Source organism: Mauremys reevesii, linkage group 3, assembly GCF_016161935.1.
Source record: "Mauremys reevesii isolate NIE-2019 linkage group 3, ASM1616193v1, whole genome shotgun sequence".
Classification (NCBI taxonomy): Eukaryota; Metazoa; Chordata; order Testudines; family Geoemydidae; genus Mauremys; species Mauremys reevesii.
The window spans coordinates 100,734,848-100,752,597 of record NC_052625.1 but is presented as its reverse complement, the minus strand read 5'-3'; the positions used below and the strand labels follow the sequence as shown (position 1 = coordinate 100,752,597).

At 43.1% G+C, this 17,750-nt stretch overlaps 1 protein-coding gene across 14 annotated transcripts in view; it reads left to right on the top strand.

The window, feature by feature from the left end:
- STXBP5 (syntaxin binding protein 5) overlaps positions 1 to 15,354 on the top strand; it is a 193,745-nt gene extending 178,391 nt beyond the window's left edge. For all 14 annotated transcript variants that reach the window (XM_039529651.1, XM_039529652.1, XM_039529656.1 and 11 more), the window contains 3 exons: positions 786 to 897; positions 11,864 to 12,084; positions 12,848 to 15,354. In XM_039529651.1, coding sequence (XP_039385585.1) covers positions 786 to 897; positions 11,864 to 12,084; positions 12,848 to 12,889 — 375 coding nt within the window. In that variant the 3' untranslated portion in view covers positions 12,890 to 15,354. The remainder of the gene's footprint in view (positions 1 to 785; positions 898 to 11,863; positions 12,085 to 12,847) is intronic.
- The last annotated feature ends 2,396 nt before the right edge of the window (positions 15,355 to 17,750 follow it).

Below are 17,750 nucleotides of genomic sequence, written 5' to 3'. Positions count from 1 at the left end.
AAATCTTGGCCTTATTGAAGTCAATGACAAAACTCCCATTCACTTTAATGAGGCCAGGATTTCATCCTAGAATTCCCAAAATTGAATCCTTGAATATCCATTCGCTGTCCATCCTAATGTTTATCTCATTTTAAAAATTCCAGAACTAAGACAGCTTTTCAGCCACAGCTGTAAGTGAGGGGGGAAAAAGAAGCTGAGTGTTCGTTTTAATTGGACCTGATTTACATGTTCTTGAATTTGTATGTTTTGCATATTAGAAGTCAGAAAAAAATCATAAAGGCAGCTCGTTATATAATGAAGACATGGTGCCACAATGAAATATTAGATAGCCACAGACTTGTGTATCAGAAGCTATGGAAATTCTGCCAATATTTAAAAATTAGGCAGAATAACATGAACTACACATAAGTTTGGACATAAACAGAACGTGGTAAATGTAGTTTCAGTCGGAAAAGAGTTAGTGTTGCCCAATTTTCAGTTGGGGGAAGACATAGCTATTCTCAAATATTACTTTTCAAGTACTCCTGTATTACAACCTCAAACTATTAGTTAGCAGATGACTTTGAAGAGTTTCCTGATCTGTTTTTGACTTCTGTTCAGGCATGCTGCCAAACATAGAAGATAATTGTTCTGAATATCTGCTGAAAAGTTCTGTTCTAATGTGAATATGTTGCATTATGAAATTGCAAACCCTAACGGTAGATGGTTAAAGTGAAAATGGACTACAGTAATCTTGTGTTTTTTATAAGAGCTTTATAGCAATAATTTTTTTTTTCATTACAAAGGAAATGTTGGGTGAGCTCTTCACTCCAGTAGAAACACCAGAAGCCCCAAATAGGGGGTTCTTTAAAGGCCTGTTTGGAGGTGGTGCACAGTCACTCGACAGAGAAGAACTCTGTAAGTTCATTTTTTTTATTCTGAAAAGTAGTTCCACATGAGGAAAGTAGTGAACCATGCAGAATGTATTTAAATATTCTGTACAAATTGTACATTAAAAGAAGATTAATGTTGCAAAGAGAAGCACTTGGAAACTAGGAAATAAGATTTTCTGTGCAAACATAACTCTTTTATTTATACGCAATATAATGAAATCCTTAAGTCCAAGATCACATATTGCTTTCCACTGAATCTTCTGCCTCATTTATGCAGGGGTTGGATGGTGCAATAAATAAAACAGTTGATACATAATTGTGTTCATCATCGCCATGTGGCTTCATACCTGATTCACTGAGCACCATCCATCCACTGTACTGATGACTCAAATATGGGAGGGAAGTAGTAAATAATGAAGCGGACAGGTCAGTCATAGACAGATCTGGTTCACATTTTAATATGGCTAAATGTAAAGTTATAAATCTAAAAACAAAGAATGTAGACCATACTTACAAAATAGGCAACTTTATCCTGGGAAGCAGTGACTTTGGTGGGGGGAAAAAAACCAACCACCTTGGGATACTAGTGGAGAATCAGCTGAACATGAGTTCCCAATGCATTGCTGACCACAAGGGCTAATGTGATCCTTAGATATATAAACAGGGGAACATTGAGTAAGAGTAGGAAATGATATAGTCACATCTCTGTTTTGGCACTAATGCAATCACTACTGGAATACTGTGCCTAGTTTTAATGTCTATAATTCAAGGATGCTGATTATTAGATTTCAGAATTTGGATATTCGAATTCAAAGAACCACAAGAATGATTAAAAGTTTAGAACTGATTACATTCTGTAAGTATCTTCATGGGGAACAGAAATTTGAAAATGCACTGTTCAAGTGCTGTCCCTGTGGGTGCTTCATTCTAGGTGACAGTGCGTCCCGGCGCTGTTGATCGGAGATTTTCAGTAGCAGTGCCTGGTTGGGACGCACGCACTCAGTTGGTATCTCCCGTCTCGTTGGAATCTTCCTGAGTGCGTGCGCCCCACACCCTTCTCAGTTCCTTCTCAACCGTCCTCGGCCGAAGACGGAACTCAGGGCAGTGCTGCCTTTACTTCCCTGGTCTCTATAGGAAACAGTAACAAAGAACATAGAAATAATTATTAGTTACATCCCAGTTGTTTCCCTTCCTTTAGTGTAGTTACATAGTTACTTAGTTAAAAAAAAATCCCTCAGGCTTGTCTCCCATTGAGACACTTTCCTCGGCCATCTCTAATTCATAATGCCAGGAGCTTCAGGATTCAAAAGGTGTATTTCCTGTCAGGAATCCATGCCACGGACAGATGGACACTCATACTGTGTGAAGTGCCTCGGGGACACCCATGTCCCTGTGAAGTGCCTCCATTGCGCGAGCCTCAAGTCAAGAGCTCGTTGCGACAGGGATCTGCGGCTCAAAATGCTGATGATGGAAAAATCCTTACAGCCGCTTTCGGAGACGGGAAAGGTTAAACCCGCTCCCACACGCTCCCCAGCCAGATCAGAACCGGTGGGCAGCACTGCTTCACCCTCCCTGGAGCGGAGGCAAGAAGCAGAACAGTCTCACAGGAGAGACTTTAACAAGGGTAGAGGGTCTCCCGCGAGATCCCTACCCTCTGTGCTGACAACACCAAAGGCAGGTGCCTCAGCTTTTTCTAATGCCTCAGCCGCGGCTCCGACAGAGCGCAGAGGCAGGGACCCAACCTCCCATATCAGCAAGGTCCTTGTGGCTCCGGTCCCCTCGGCACCGCAAAGGGCCGCGGTGCCGGCAGTGCGGGCCTCCTCGGCACCGCAAACGGCCATGGTGCCGCCAGCACAATCCTCCCCTGCAGGGAGAAAAACGTTGGCACCAAGCCTATCTTCCACCCAGGCACCAGTAGCAGACCCCCTGCAGGGCATCTCCAAGCTTTCTCCTGCTAATGAGCTAGAGCAGAGAGCAGGCTCAGCTCAGCCTAGGGAGCAGGAGCAACAGTTTCTCACTCAATGTGACCTTTCAGTGCCACCTGAGCCTCACTCTCCGCTCCTAGATACACAGGGCTCATTTTTTGAACCACCACTCTCTCCACCTGAACTGGTTTTCACTGACGGTGAACTTGATTTACAGCAGCAAGCGGAGTTCTCCCCTCCTGCTTCTCCTCCACAGGCACCTCTGCCACCTCATGTCACGGCTCAAGGCCATCAGCCTCAGTTTCCCTACTTCTCTCCCCCATGGGTGACACCTGGGTTCTCCTACCCTATGCCTTGGCCTCAGTGGTACCCTTGGCAACATCCTCCTACCAATCATCCTCCTTCTGTGCCTCAATCTCCTTCTCCGTCCACTTCTAAGGTGCCTGAGCCCCCTCCTGAGTATGCAAGTTATGCACCATATCCTGACTCACCAACTCCTAACTCTCCATTAGCCCTGGATGGAGCCCTCCTCCCTCCGCCTCCACGGGCCGTGGACGACTGTAAACAATTTCAAGAACTTTTCAGGAGGGTGGCACTCAGTCAAGATATCCCCTTTCAAGAGATTCAGGAGACACAACACAGACTCCTCAGAATCCTTCAACCATCTGCACCCTCAAAAATCGCGCTCCCTATAAATGAAGCAGTCCTGGAGCCGGCTGACACTCTCTGGCAAACCCCAGCGTCTTTAGTACCAACTTACAAAAAGGCCGAATGTAAATACTATGTCCATGCTAAGGACGCTGACTTCCTATTTTCTGATCCACCACCGAACTCCCTTGTCATGGATGCAGTCGCACAGAGGACAAAACAGTCACAATATCGACCCACCCCGCAAGACAAGGACCTTAGACACCTTGACGTCTTGGGCCGCAAGATTTATACGTCCTCCATACTACAATTCAGAATTGCAAACTATTCTGCTCCCCTTGCCAGTTACGACTTTGATAATTACAATAAACTTTTGAATTTGCCTCCTACATTCCAGAGGATAGGAGAGCACACTTCAAATCAATCCTGATTGAGGGCCAACTGATTTCCAGAACGGCCCTACAGGCATCTCTAGACACAGCAGCCCGTACAACTGCAACTGCTGTGGTTATGCGCAGATCCTCATGGCTCTCTGCATCTGGCATCCCCAAAGAACTGCAGACCAAAGTAGAGGATCTCCCTTTTGATAAGGACAAACTTTCTGCTACCCTCCTACCCTTCCCCCTTCCCCGTCCCTCTTCAGGGACCCTTCTCATGACCACTTACTTCGCACAGAAGTGGCGCATCTTCTACAACTAGGTGCAGTGGAACCTGTGCCGACGCAAAATCAAGGGACAGGTTTCTACTCCCATTACTTTCTAACTCAGAAAGACCGGAGGATGGAGGCCTATACTAGATCTACGCCGACTGAACAAATTCGTGGGGATACAAAGATTCAAGATGGTCTCACTGGGCACAATAATACCTGCACTGAATCAAGGGGACTGGTTCACAGCCCTCAGCCTACAGGATGCTTACTTTCATATATCAATTCATCCAGTTCACAGACGCTTCCTATGATTCACAATCGGTCACGACCATTTTCAATACAGAGTTCTTCCTTTCGGACCCGCCACAGCACCGAGAGTTTTTTTCCAAGACTCTAGCCATGGTTGTGGCTCACCTCCGCAAACACGGGGTCACGCTCTTCCCCTGTCTGGACGATTGCCTCATCAACGGCAACTCCTATGGCGAGACACTTCAAGCTACCCTCTTTCACAGCCTAGGCCTCCAAATAAACATCCAAAAATCCACCCTGACACCTAAACAACAGATCGAGTTCATCGGAGCTTATCTCGACACAATCCAGAGCAGGGCCTCGCTCCCATATCACAGATTTCTCGGTATCACACAGCTCAAACGCACGCTCTCTATTCGTTCCAGGACTCTGTCTACAGCTCCTTAGTCACATGGAAGCTACCACCTTCGTGGTTCACCACGCCAGGCTACACATGAGATGTCTCCAGGGCTGGCTCAATTCCAATTTCAAACCCAACAGACACACCTTAGGGATGCTGCTAACTCCTCCTCCCAATGTTATAGCTTCCCAACATTGGTAAACAAGTCCAGAAAACCTCTGCACAGGGGTTTCCTTCCAGCAATGTTCCCCAACACTCATGCTCACCACAGACGCTTCCCTAATCAGTTGGGGAGTGCACCTAGGGCGGCACAGGGCACAAGGCCAGTGGTCTGCATCAAAGACGCACCTACACATAAATCTCTTAGAGCTCAGAGCAGTGAGGCGAGCATGCCTTCACTTTCTTCCCCTCATAAAGAACAAATCTCTTCGGGCCTTAAAAGACAACATAGCATGCATGTATTACATAAACAGACAAGGGGGAGCCCGATCACATTCCCTTTGCACGGAAGCCATTCAACTATGGAATTGGTGCATACAACATCGAATACAAATCATCGCTTCCTACCTACCAGGCTGCCACAACACTACTGCCGACGCACTTAGCAGGCACTTCTTGACACAGCGTGAATGGGAACTGCACCCCGCAGTACTCCAACAGCTCTTCTCCCTCTGGGCACCCCGTCAATAGATCTCTTTGCCACGACCCAGAATCGAAAATGTTCCATTTTGCTCCAGAGCGGGACTCGGGACTGCATCCCTAGGAGATGCATTCCTCATCCCATGGAACAACTCCCTCCTGTACGCCTTCCACCAATCCCTCTGTTACACAGGGTTCTTCGGAAGATTGCGGACAACAAGGCCCGGGTCATCCTTATTGCCTTGGCTTGGCCAAGACAGATGTGGTATCCCTACCTACTCTGCATGTCCTCCCGTCACCCAGGGGCTCTCCCCAACAGGCCAGACCACGTTTCTCAGGACAACAGACGGGCCCTTCGCCCCCAGCTCCAAAAGCTCCACCTCACAGCCTGGGTCCTTCATGGTTCCAAACCCATGAACTAGCCTGTTCCGAGCAAGTCCAATATGTCCTCCTGCACAGTAGGAAAGACTCCACTCGTAAAACCTACCTGCAGAAGTGGAAGCGTTTCACCCTCTGGTGCTCACGTAATCACTTAGCACCCAATAACGTGACCCTTCCTAAAATTCTAGACTACCTCCTGAAACTAAAACAGGACGGACTTTCGCTCAGCTCCATCAAAGTGGACCTGGCGGCACTTACCACCTTCCATGACCTATTAGACGGTTATTCATTCTTTACCCACCCCACCATAAAACGCTTTCTCACTGGCCTGCAAAATCTCTACCCTGAAATTTACCCAACAGCGGCTTCATGGAATCTTAACCTCGTTCTTCGTGCTCTTATGAAACCTCCATTTGAGTCCTTGGCTATCTCCTCTCATCTCCATATGTTCGTGAAGGTGGCTTTCTTAGTTGCCATAACATCAGCAGGGAGAGTTGGTGAAATGAGCGCCCTAATGGCCCACCCTCCCTACATAATCTTCTCCAAAGACACAGTCACTTTGAGACCACATCCTAAATTTCTTCCTAAGGTGGTATCGACCTTCCACCTCAACCAACCTATATACTTACCTACATTCTATCCCAAACCTCACAAGACTCCGCAAGAGGCAACCCTGCATACTCTCGACGTCAGGCGAGCAATCGGCTTTTATTTAGACAGGACTAAACCATTTTGTAAGTTCCCATGACTCTGTTTCCATTACCGAAAGATCGAAAGGTACAGCTATCTCTAAACACGTCTATCCAAGTGGATTTCTGACTGCATCAGATCCTGTTACCATGTGCAAAATATTCAATCGCCCGAAGGCATTAGAGCTCATTCCACTCGAGCCATGTCGACATCCGTTGCCTTCCTACACAATGTTCCCATTCCTGACATCTGCAAAGCGGCTATGCTCTCACACAAGACACCACGGCAGACATCATAGTAGACCATACAGTACTATCTACAGTACTCACTGCCGCATCTCCAAAGTCCCACCAATCATAGTGGGTACTGCTACACATTCACCTAGAGTGGAGCGCCCACAGGGACAGCACTCAAAGAAGAAGAGAAAGTTACTCACCTTGCAGTAACTGAGGTTCTTTGAGATGTGTGTCCCTGTGGGTGCTCCACTCCCTGCCCTCCTCCCCTCTGCTTTGGAGTACTAGTATGATTCTCCACGGTAGAGAAGGAACTGAGGAGGGTGTGGGGCGCACGCACTCAGGAAGATTCCAACGAGACGGGAGATACCAACTGAGTGCCTGCGTCCCAACCAGGCACTGCTACCGAAAATCTCCGATCAACGGGCTCGGGACGCACCATCGCCTAGAGTGGAGCACCCACAAGGACACACATCTCAAAGAACCTCAGTTACTGCAAGGTGAGTAACTTTCTCTTCAGTCTAACAGTCAAAAATGTAACAATATCCGGTGGCTGGAAACTGAAACTATACAAATTCAGGTAGAAATAAGGCATAATTTTTTTTAACAGTGAGGACAATATCCATTGAAACAATTGACCAAGGGTATTGGTAATTCTCCATCACTGGAAATTTTTAAATCAAGATTGGATGTTTCTTCTTCAAGTGCTTGCTCATGGGTATTCCACAGTAGGTGTGCGTGCGCACCATGTGCACCGGTGCCGGAAGTTTTTCCCTTAGCAGTACCCATAGGGGGAGCGCTGCTGCAACGCCTGGAGTGGCGCCTCTATAGCGTGCTATAAGGGGAGCTGCGCGTTCCCCCCATCCTCAGTTCCTTCTTGCTGCCAGTGACGGTGCATTGGAACTACTTCCCCCAGCTTTGCTGCAGCTCGTCCCAGAACTCGTTTCGTTGTTAGGAGTACCTGTGTTAGTTAGTTCAATAAAGTTTTCAGCTTAGCTAGTTACTTGGTGTTCAGGCCGGGGCATGCCCTGGGCCCCAGGGTTTAAATCGTGTGAGTCTTGCAGGCATTTGATGCCTAGAAGTGACCCGCATGCCGACTGTCTCCGCTGCTTGGCGAATCTCATATCAGTGACCGCTGTAAGATCTGCAGGTCCTTTAAACCCATAACTAAAAAAGAGAGAGACATTAGACTTTGGGCCCTTCTCATGGAGTCAGCACTAGCCCCAACCCCAGTGCACTGAGCAGAATTGGCACCGGGCACTTTGTCTTTGGTGCGCATCGATCTCCCAGCACCTTCTGGTGGCCGGCACCACTCCCCATTCAAGAAGCAGAGTAAGGCCCCGTCCTCTGAGGCGTTGAGAGAAAGCAAGGGGTGAGGCTAGACCCGCGTCGGGCAGCCCTAGTCCAGTCTCTCCTCGCCCCTCTTCTAGTCGCTCCAGAACGCCGACTAGGAAGTTGGGGGCCTGGTGGATATGAAGGTATTCATGCCCTTTCATGGATATGAAGTATTTGCACTCTGCCTTTTTCGATATCGGCGCAAGGGAGGCCGGTGTTTGCCAGAGGGCATTGGAGATGTTAGCCACCCCTTCGTGCAGTGACCACTACCAATTTACGGTCCTTCCGTTGGGCTTGTTCACTGTGCCCAGGGTATTCACAAAGTATATGGCAGTAGTGGCGGCCCACCTCAGATGCCAAGGGGTACAGCTATTCCCCTACCTTGACAACTGGCTGCTCAAGGGCAACTCGTGGTCCCAGGTACAAAACCACGTGGACCTGCTCTTAGCTATGTGTGCCAACCTAGGCCTCTTAGCGAATGAGGCCAAGTCGACACTGGTTCCAGTGCAGCGCATAGAATTTGTAGTGTCAGATGGGTAGCCGTGTTAGTCTGAATCTGTAAAAAGCAACAGAGTCCTGGCGGCACCTTATAGACCAGGGACAGGCAACCTATGGCACACGTGCCGCCTTCGGCACGCGAGCTGATTTTCAGTGGCACTCTCACTGCCCGGGTCCTGGCCACCGGTCCGGGGGGCTCTGCATTGTAATTTAATTTTAAATAAAGCTTCTTAAACATTTAAAAAACCTTATTTACTTTACATACAACAATAATTTAGTTATGTATTATAGACTTATAGAAAGAGACCTTCTAAAAACGTTAAAATGTGTTACTGGCACGTGAAACCTTAAATTAGAGTGAATAAATGAAGACTCGGCACAGCACTTCTGAAAAGTCACCCCGCTCCAACTTATCCTCGAGTACCTCCTTCACCTTAGAACTCAAGGCCTGGCCCCTTCCTCTGTCAGGGTGCATCTGGCGGCTATTTCGGCGTTCCATCCGCCAGTCCAGGGCTGCTCGGTTTTCTCCCATTCCATGACTGGGTGTTTTCTTAAAGGGCTAGACCAGTCCTTTCTTTATGCTAGAGCCCCTGTCCCTCAGTGGGATCTAAATTTGGTGTTATCCCGCTTCACGGGGCCCCCGTTCGAACCCCTGGCCACAAGCTCATGGTCCCACCTTTCATGGCCATCTTCCTCGTGGCCATCACGTCAGCCCAGCAGCTCTCAGAGCTCAGGGCCCTGACCTGCAACCCCCCCCCCCCTTACACAGTCTTTCACAAGGACAAGGTTCAGCTCCGCCCACACCCAGCATTTCTCCCTAAGGTGGTCTCCACTTTTCACATGGGCCAGGACATCTTCCTGCCTATCCTCTGCTCCAAACCTCATGCCTCTAATGAGGAACGTTGCCTCCATATGCTCAATGTGCACAGAGCACTGGCTTCGGCTGAGCGAATGAATAGTCAACTGATCTCCACCCAGAGGCTTTCCTGGTGGATTACATTGTGCATCCACACATGCTATGACCTAGCAGGGGTTCCCACACCACCTGTCATAAGGGCTCACTCGACAAGGGCTCAGGCCTCATTGGTGGCCTTTGTGGCCCATGTCCCTATCCAGGACATCTGTAGAGCTGCTACCAGGTCCTCAGTACACATGTTCACATTGCACTATGTGATCGTCTCCCATGCCACAGATAATGCTGGTTTCAGTAGAGCTGTGCTTCAGCCAGGGGATCTGAGAACTCCTACCCACCTCCATCGGACATAGCTTGCAATCACCTACTATGGAATACACATGAGCAATAACTCAAAGAAGAAAGGACAGTTACCTGTTCCGTAACTGGCATTCTTCGAGATGTGTTGCTCATGTCTATTCCGCATCCTGCCCTCCTTCCCCTCTGTCAGAGTTGGTCCGGCAAGAAGGAACTGAGGGTAGGGGGAGCACATGGCTCCCCTTATAGTGCGCTATAGAGGCACCACTCCAGGGGTCGCAGCAGCGTTCCCCCTATGGGTACTGCTGAGGGAAAAACTTCTGGCACCAGTGCACGTGGCGCGCACGCACACCTACTGCGGAATAGACATGAGCAAGCACTCGAAGAATGCCAGTTACGGAACAGGTAACTGTCCTTTCTCTAAAAGATCTGCTGTATTTCAAACAGTAACTAATTCATGAAGTCCTATGGACTGTGCTGTACACCTTTTTTCTTTCTGAGCCATCCCCCCTGCACATGCTATAAAAACTACATGGCCCAACTGTTTTTCTGCATATGAAAGCCAGGGCGGCATTAGGGGTTAGCAAGCAGGGCAATTTCTCAGGGTCCCACACCACACGGAGCACTGCAAAGCTAAGTTGTTCAGGCTTTGGCTTCAGCCCTGGATAGTGGGGCTCGGGGCCCCAGGTTGTGGTCCCGTGCAGTAGGGCTTAGGGCTTTCTACCCTGGACCTAGCGAGTCTAATGCCGGCCATGCTTGGCGGCCACCCTGAAACCTGCTCGCAGCCGCCCAGGGGCCCCAGACCCCTTGTTGAGAACCACTGTTGTACAGGACATCAGACTAGATGATCACAGTGCTTCCTTCTGGCTTTATCATTTATGAATGAGGCTGAGGTCAGGACCACCTCTTCTTTATTCATTCACACCATCTAACTTCTACTACAGCGAATGAGGCAGGAGTTCTCTGTGCTTCCTTCATTACATATCTCTGTCTCACCACTCAACTTGCTACAGCCACGCACCGCGCAGCACAGAGTACAAGGACAGGCCGGGCTCTGCAGCTGCATTGCCCCAGAAGCTCACTGTTCCGCCGCCTAGAGGATTACACTAGTGACAGGGCAGGCTGCGGGGGAGGAGCAGCAGCAGCAGGGGGGAGGGACTGGGGGAAGGAGCTCAGGGACCGAGCAGGAGGGATCCCACTGGATGTGGCCCATGGGCCGTAGTTTGCCCACCTCTGCTCTGCCCACCTCAGGGACCTATCTATAAAAATGTCCACAAGTGTGTTTTGTTTTTGTTATTTTATAACTGCAAATGTCTGTGTTTTCACTCACACTTTTCTCAAAAACAGCAAACCTGTCTTGGCTCAAATTTCTGAATGAAACGTAAAAATTTGACAAAGTTATAGAAGTATCTGAAAATGTCTCCAGAATAGTAGTTAAGTATAGGCCTCACTACAGGTTCCACTTGTAATCTAAATGAAACAATTCATTGATGCCATTCTTTTGATAAGCACTCAGTAATATAATTCTATATTGTTAAATGGAATGAGAACCATTCTGTATGGAAATATAAAATCTGACCAGAAAATTTCAAGATATTGCAACAGCCCTTTCAACCAGAAATGTGCATATTCTGATTGCAGTAAGAATAAATTGAAACGGAAATTTAAAAAAATGCTCCAGAAATTACAAGTAATTTTTTTCTTTTTGATATCTGACACTATTTTGTTTTCTTAAGCTAAGACTTAAACAGATTACTATAAAAAATTATTTTTCTCTGATTAACTGACCTCACAAATATCAAATAATCAGTATGATTTTTAATCAGGTCTGCCATTAGTTATTTGGTGTCCTAAGTGAAAAATAATTTGGCCCCTCTTTTGGCTAATGAAAAAAGTAGTAATTTTATAGTAGCATCTGATGTGAGGTTAATAGAATTTTTTAAACATCAGTATTTGTTTGTTGTTTTAGGCAAACAGAACGACTAAATGGATGATCATTTTGAGTTAAATTCCTAATTTTTTCTGCTTTGAAGTTGGAGTTAAACAGTGTCTAATGTTACCACTGAAAAGTTAATCAGTTTATAGAAACCCAAAACAGAAAAATAAGGCTATCTTGTTCCTTGAATATATATAGTTGGAGAATCAGCATCTGGAAAAGCATCAAGAAGTCTTGCTCAGCATATCCCAGGGCCTGGTGGTATTGAAGGTGTTAAAGGATCAGCATCTGGAGTAATTGGTGAACTAGCAAGAGCCAGGATTGCACTAGATGAAAGAGGGCAGAAACTAGGAGAATTGGACGAAAGAACGGCTGCTATGCTAGGTAGTGCTGAGTCTTTCTCTAAACATGCTCATGAGGTGAGTCCTTTTAGTGCATCAACATGTTACTATATCAGAGTTGTATAAGATGTGCAATTAACTTTATATTCACTGAAAAAGAGAAATGTGCAAGAAATGGGAATCAGTATGATTAATAGTTAACTCTTCCTATGGTGCATAACATTTTTCCCTAATGGTTAAGCTGACAATGTCTGCTATTAAAGTAACCAGCCTCACTGTATAGGAATTTTTTAGAGCTGAACTGTACCTATCTGGCACGCGTCATGGTGGATACTGCAGGTTAGTTTCCATTGCTAAAGGAATTCATGTCATGGAGTCGAGTATCTTAACTGTACTTTATTTACATTATGTACATGTTCTATTTTACACTATGCACATGAGCCCCGAAGACCTTAATTGCAGATAGACCAACTGCATACAAACAATTGCAGAAATCCCAGTTTGATCATTCTGAGCAGCCACCAGGAACAGATACCCTCATTGCTGGCCCTCCAGATCTCTGCCTGTCTTGCTACCTGCCACTGAAATTTCCTGCCCTTGTTGAGTTGTCACCCTCACAATCAGGAGCCAGAAAGGCAGCAGCATATTCACCCTTAGCAGATTTATCATGGAATCTGCTGATATTACTGTTGGAGAAATTCATCACAATGTTAAAAAGCTTTGTGAGATAATGAAAAATAAAGAACTGATTGTCTTTTATATGATTGTATCTCTGCATGTCTGTGGCACTGTATGGAAATGTTAATTGTATTTATATCTTTACTTTTTTGTTTATTTTTAGTTGATGATGAAGTGCAAAGATAAGAAGTGGTACCACATCTGACAACCTACATCCAAATAGATCAATTTAACTTTATCTTGAGGAAGAAAAATGTCCTTTTTTTTTCTTTTAATTAATTTCTGCAGGACCATTGGAGTTGGAGGAGTATTCACTGTCTATTGGATAGTGTTGTTTCCTAGCACAAATCATACACAGTTTTACCTCAGTCATATGGCTTTAACTGAGGAGCATTATATTTAAAACAGACACACACAAAAACTTGGATGTTTGTCGTAGCTGTGGGTTTACTCAGAGCTTGGGAATAGAACAGGTGACACAGGACACTTGAAGAAGAGAGGCAAAGGGGAAAAGATGCAAGATGGGCAGTGGCAATGCAGGATCAATCCTGTGTTAATATGTCATATGCCAAAAGTTTCTGTTGTAACTGCTGTCAGTGTTTCACCCTCCTGTGAGGAGAGGCAATAAATCAGGGGTCCAAAAGCTGGAATAAAGTTGTGTTTGTCTTACTGAACTATAAATAGCTGACTTCACCTACCCTCCCTTCCATTATTACTGAAGAAGAGTTACACTCTGTTTGCTACCATCTCTTTGATCAGACAAGCTGGAAGTCTGAAAGATCCATATTGAAAATGTATATACAGTTGACCTGTTCATAGTCTCTTCAAGGACCCCTGATCTAGTATTCTTGTATTCACATCATACTCTGTCAAGTGCAAAACAAAAGGATAAAACATTTTTGCATTAAAAAAAAATCAAGTGAATAACATGACTGAATTGCGTTTCATACTGGTTTTCATGTGTTATTGCTGTGCGAAGTGAAAAGTGAAAACATCTCCACTGTGGTGAGAAGAATACTTCAGTGTCTTTTATGTGTCTTCTTTCATTCAGCTAAATCTTTCCCGCACCCCCTTCCACCTCACCCCCCCAAAAAAACTAGTTATTGGTTCAGTTTGTAAAATGTTTGGCGTTGGCTATCAGTTTCATTCATCCTGTGAATTTTTATAAATGTTTAACGGAATATCTTTTTACAGCCATTTAATTAAATTTGTTGAGATGGTTCTAAGCAAAAACTGTAGCTAACTTATATGCCCCTTTAGTTCTTTATTACCAAATCAAATAACCTTGGACTCAGGTTTGAAACAGTTTTAAACTCAGTGAAGATGCTGTTTCAAGGATAAGGGCAAGCATCTAATGTTAAGTCTTTTAGTTTTTCTTAAATCCTGTTTGTAGAGCTACTGTTCAAGACTGTAACTCAGTAGCTTCAAACATTCAAGACCTACTTAAAAATTGGAGTTAGTCTACAAAACTGTTTTCAGTAAATGGGTATGATACTAAAAATGAACAATAAAGAGGTTCTTAGTATTTCATGAAGTGGAGGACCACTCTTTAAATTTGGGCAGGAAAAAAATTAAGCATTTGTGCTAAATCAAAGCAGCATATTGTGTTAGTGTATGACTGCTGCACTGAAGCCATAACTGTAGGGATGAACAGAATTTAAAAGAAAGAGAGAAGAAAAATCCCTTAGAAGAAAATGTTTGCATTGTAAAAACTGAGTGATTTCGTTATTTTAATCACGAATTGGAAATAGTGACTAATTGTGTTTTGCAAGGGGGAATAGTTAGAAAATAATGGAGAATTTTTTTGTAAAGTTTCCCATATTGAATGATTAAGATAAACTCCTTCTAGCACCTTAGCGCTATATGTTTGTCATTCACTCCTCTTTAGGTATTCCCAGGGCAAAATTTGTTATGTTTTATATCTAATTGAAAATTCTGTCATAGGTATATAAGCTTATAGTAAACTTGGCTTATTATTTGACAGATGCAAGATGTGAAGGGTTAATTATTCTTAATACAGTTCAAAAAATTGTAAATTTTGTCCCAGAAAAGGTGTTCAGAATTTGTATACAAACTGGTGAAATAACGTAAGTTCTCACCCCAAGATAAAATTAATGGAATTCACTGACTGCCTTTTGGTTTATCAGTACTTGAGGGTGTACCACACATCCTACCATTCTGTGCTGTATCACACAAAATAACAAGTCTGACTATGTATTTAAATTTTTGTTTGGGAAAAAAAATGATGCACCAAAGAGGAGTAGTTACTGATGTGGAAATGAAAATGCAAAGCAGCAGCATTCTAAATTCTTGATAGTTCTCCATATAGATAAGGGTTATATTAGCTCCGGTTGTTTTGGCCACACATTTGTTTAATCTCTTCTGTATGCTACCTATTTCATTTTTGCAGTCAGTTTGCCTACTGTATATTCAACATAAATTAATCTTGTATTTGCTTGCAATCCAGCAGCAGAAAACCAGATAAACTTACATTAGATCAATTTAAAAAGAAATTCTGAAGTGGTTGTTCAATTTTTCCCTCACCCTTAAATTCAAATTAGTTCTATTACTTTTGCCCAGTGGAACTGCATTTCAGGGCAACAGGAATCTATCCAAGAAGATATTCTGATCAGTCTTTGGGAGAGATTCTCTTAGCAGTGCTTATCAAAAGTTGATGTCAGATCCATGGAAGCTCCCATCGGATTAAGAGGAAGTCTTGCTTAGTCTTCCCAGAATGAAGCATTTGACAGCCATCAGCAAGCAAAGCAAAATAGGAAGGAATGAGAGAGCATATACTAGAAAACAAGGAAGATGTCTGTTTCTTAGGCACTGAGGAGTCTCATTTTCCTTAGCATCGTTTCTGTTAACCCACGTGTCATGGTATATAACTTAGTTTGAAAAATTAGTGAAATGATCGTTGCTTACCAAATGAATGCACAATGGCTCTTTAGTCAATTATAGGGACTACATAACCAATTTTAATTGCTTTTTAATCTAAAATGTTGCTTGTCATTGTTTTTCCTTGGAAGGAAGTTTGTGATACAGAAGCTATGTGGCATTTTATTTGCTATTACTGGACAAATTTTATACATTGAAGCCACATTTCAAACAAAGAGGGGAGACGCCACCTTTTATCCTGTTGATTAGCTTTTCAGTCGTTTGAACCTTTTTTTCTGTGTTTGGAAAAATATCAGAATACAACTGAACTATTACTTTTCTCTTTTTTATGGAAGTGCAAGAAACTGCTGCTACTTGTGTTAAATAATGTGTATCACATTTAATTTAATTATCTTAAACTGAAGAAGCATTTCTTGAGTTTAGAAATCCTGCCAAGTTGTAATTTTTTCTGAATGTTATTTCATATAAACATAAGCGTGTTCCGAATAAGTCTGAAACTGTTACACGACCCACATCTCAAGAGATTTGTTCTTTGGAAAATGGTCAGTTGGAAAGAATTACACTAATTTACAACTCTATTCTTTGTCTATTTTTATACATACGTTTTGCTTGAGATACTCCTTGCATGACAATTTACATTAGAAAGCTATATCCAAAGGTGATTGTTTTGGCAGTGAATTTTTTTTCCTGGCTTAATAAATAGCACTGATCTGACCTGAACTTTAAACTTGAAATTATTTCCTGCACTTTAAAAGCTTGGTATTTTATTCCTCAATTTTACTTTCCATATTTCTGTAGTTCTGATTCATTATTTGTATATAAACACACACACATACAATACACAATGCTTAGAACAGAGTAGTCTTCACAGCTGATAATTACAGTTTAGAATATAGTTTAGAAAATGTGCGCTTTAAGTCAGCAAACATTGTGTATATAAATATATACAATATAGAATCTAATGAAAGGCACTTACCCTGTGTCAACATATGTGGTTTTTAAATTACAACAACACTTTCAAATTTGTTTCAAGATCATACAGTGGCAATCTGTTATATTTATACATACTGTTATAAAATACTTTTAGTTTTAAAAGAAGATTTTATATATGTACACTTTTACCTTTAATTTAAAAAACTTGTGTTAAAATTTAAGTCAAAGTACTTAAAAAGTATGTATATTATCCATACAAAATATGTTTTAAGCTTATAATAAGAAAATACATTCATATCTCATATAGAGATACAATTACTAAACAAAAAAAAAGCCCATTTTCTTTAGAAATATTCTGCAGAAATGAATCATACTTACTGTAACCTCCCTTTTGGAACATTCCAAAATAAAGGGAAGGGAAAGTATTACTTTCAAAAAACAAAACCTAATTGTAAAACCTCTCTCAATAGCTGGAGATTGTTGTTGGATGTTTACCATAATTTTTTTGTTTTAAGATATATACAAACTACTAGTTTTTCAGGTATTTTTTTCAGCTTTTTAAATAAATTTCCAAATATTAAAAGGGAGTTTTATGTACTTGTCAATTAAAGTTTTCCTTTTGTAGTTCACTAATTTTGGTTCTTCATCAGTTTTGTTCCTGCTGATCAATATTATGTTTTCAGAATGTTTTAAAAAGCATATTGTTTGTGGCTGAAGTGCCCTCCTTTTTCTATTCATGGTTTGATTTACCTGGGTGGAAATTGGATTGCAATTGCAGTGCTTTGTTGACGTGTGGTGTTGGAATCGTGTGCAATGATTGCCTTCCTTTACAGAGTAATTTCTCAGTTGCACTTTTTCCTCATTCTAACCAGTTTCCTATATAGTCTTATGTGAATCTTTTCCTGTGGATTTTAATGACTTTACTGCCACTTCAAAAATTTCAAATACTTTGTAGACAGAAATTAACTGTTGGGAGGGGGAGGGGTGAAGATAAAGTGAAAAATGTATGTGGATCAGCTGAAGTATCTGATTTAACTTTTTATTTCCATTTTGACAGTTTAACTTACATTGAAAAGCAAAGCTGTTTAAATTATGCCCATTTCTAATCATCATGTGTCTTGTATAAATGTACTGTAAACCTTATATTTGGTTATAGTGTTTCAAGATAGCAGTGTATTTCTGGAATGTTTTACACTACAGGAAAGAGTAATGAATTCCAGGCCCAGAGATAGCAG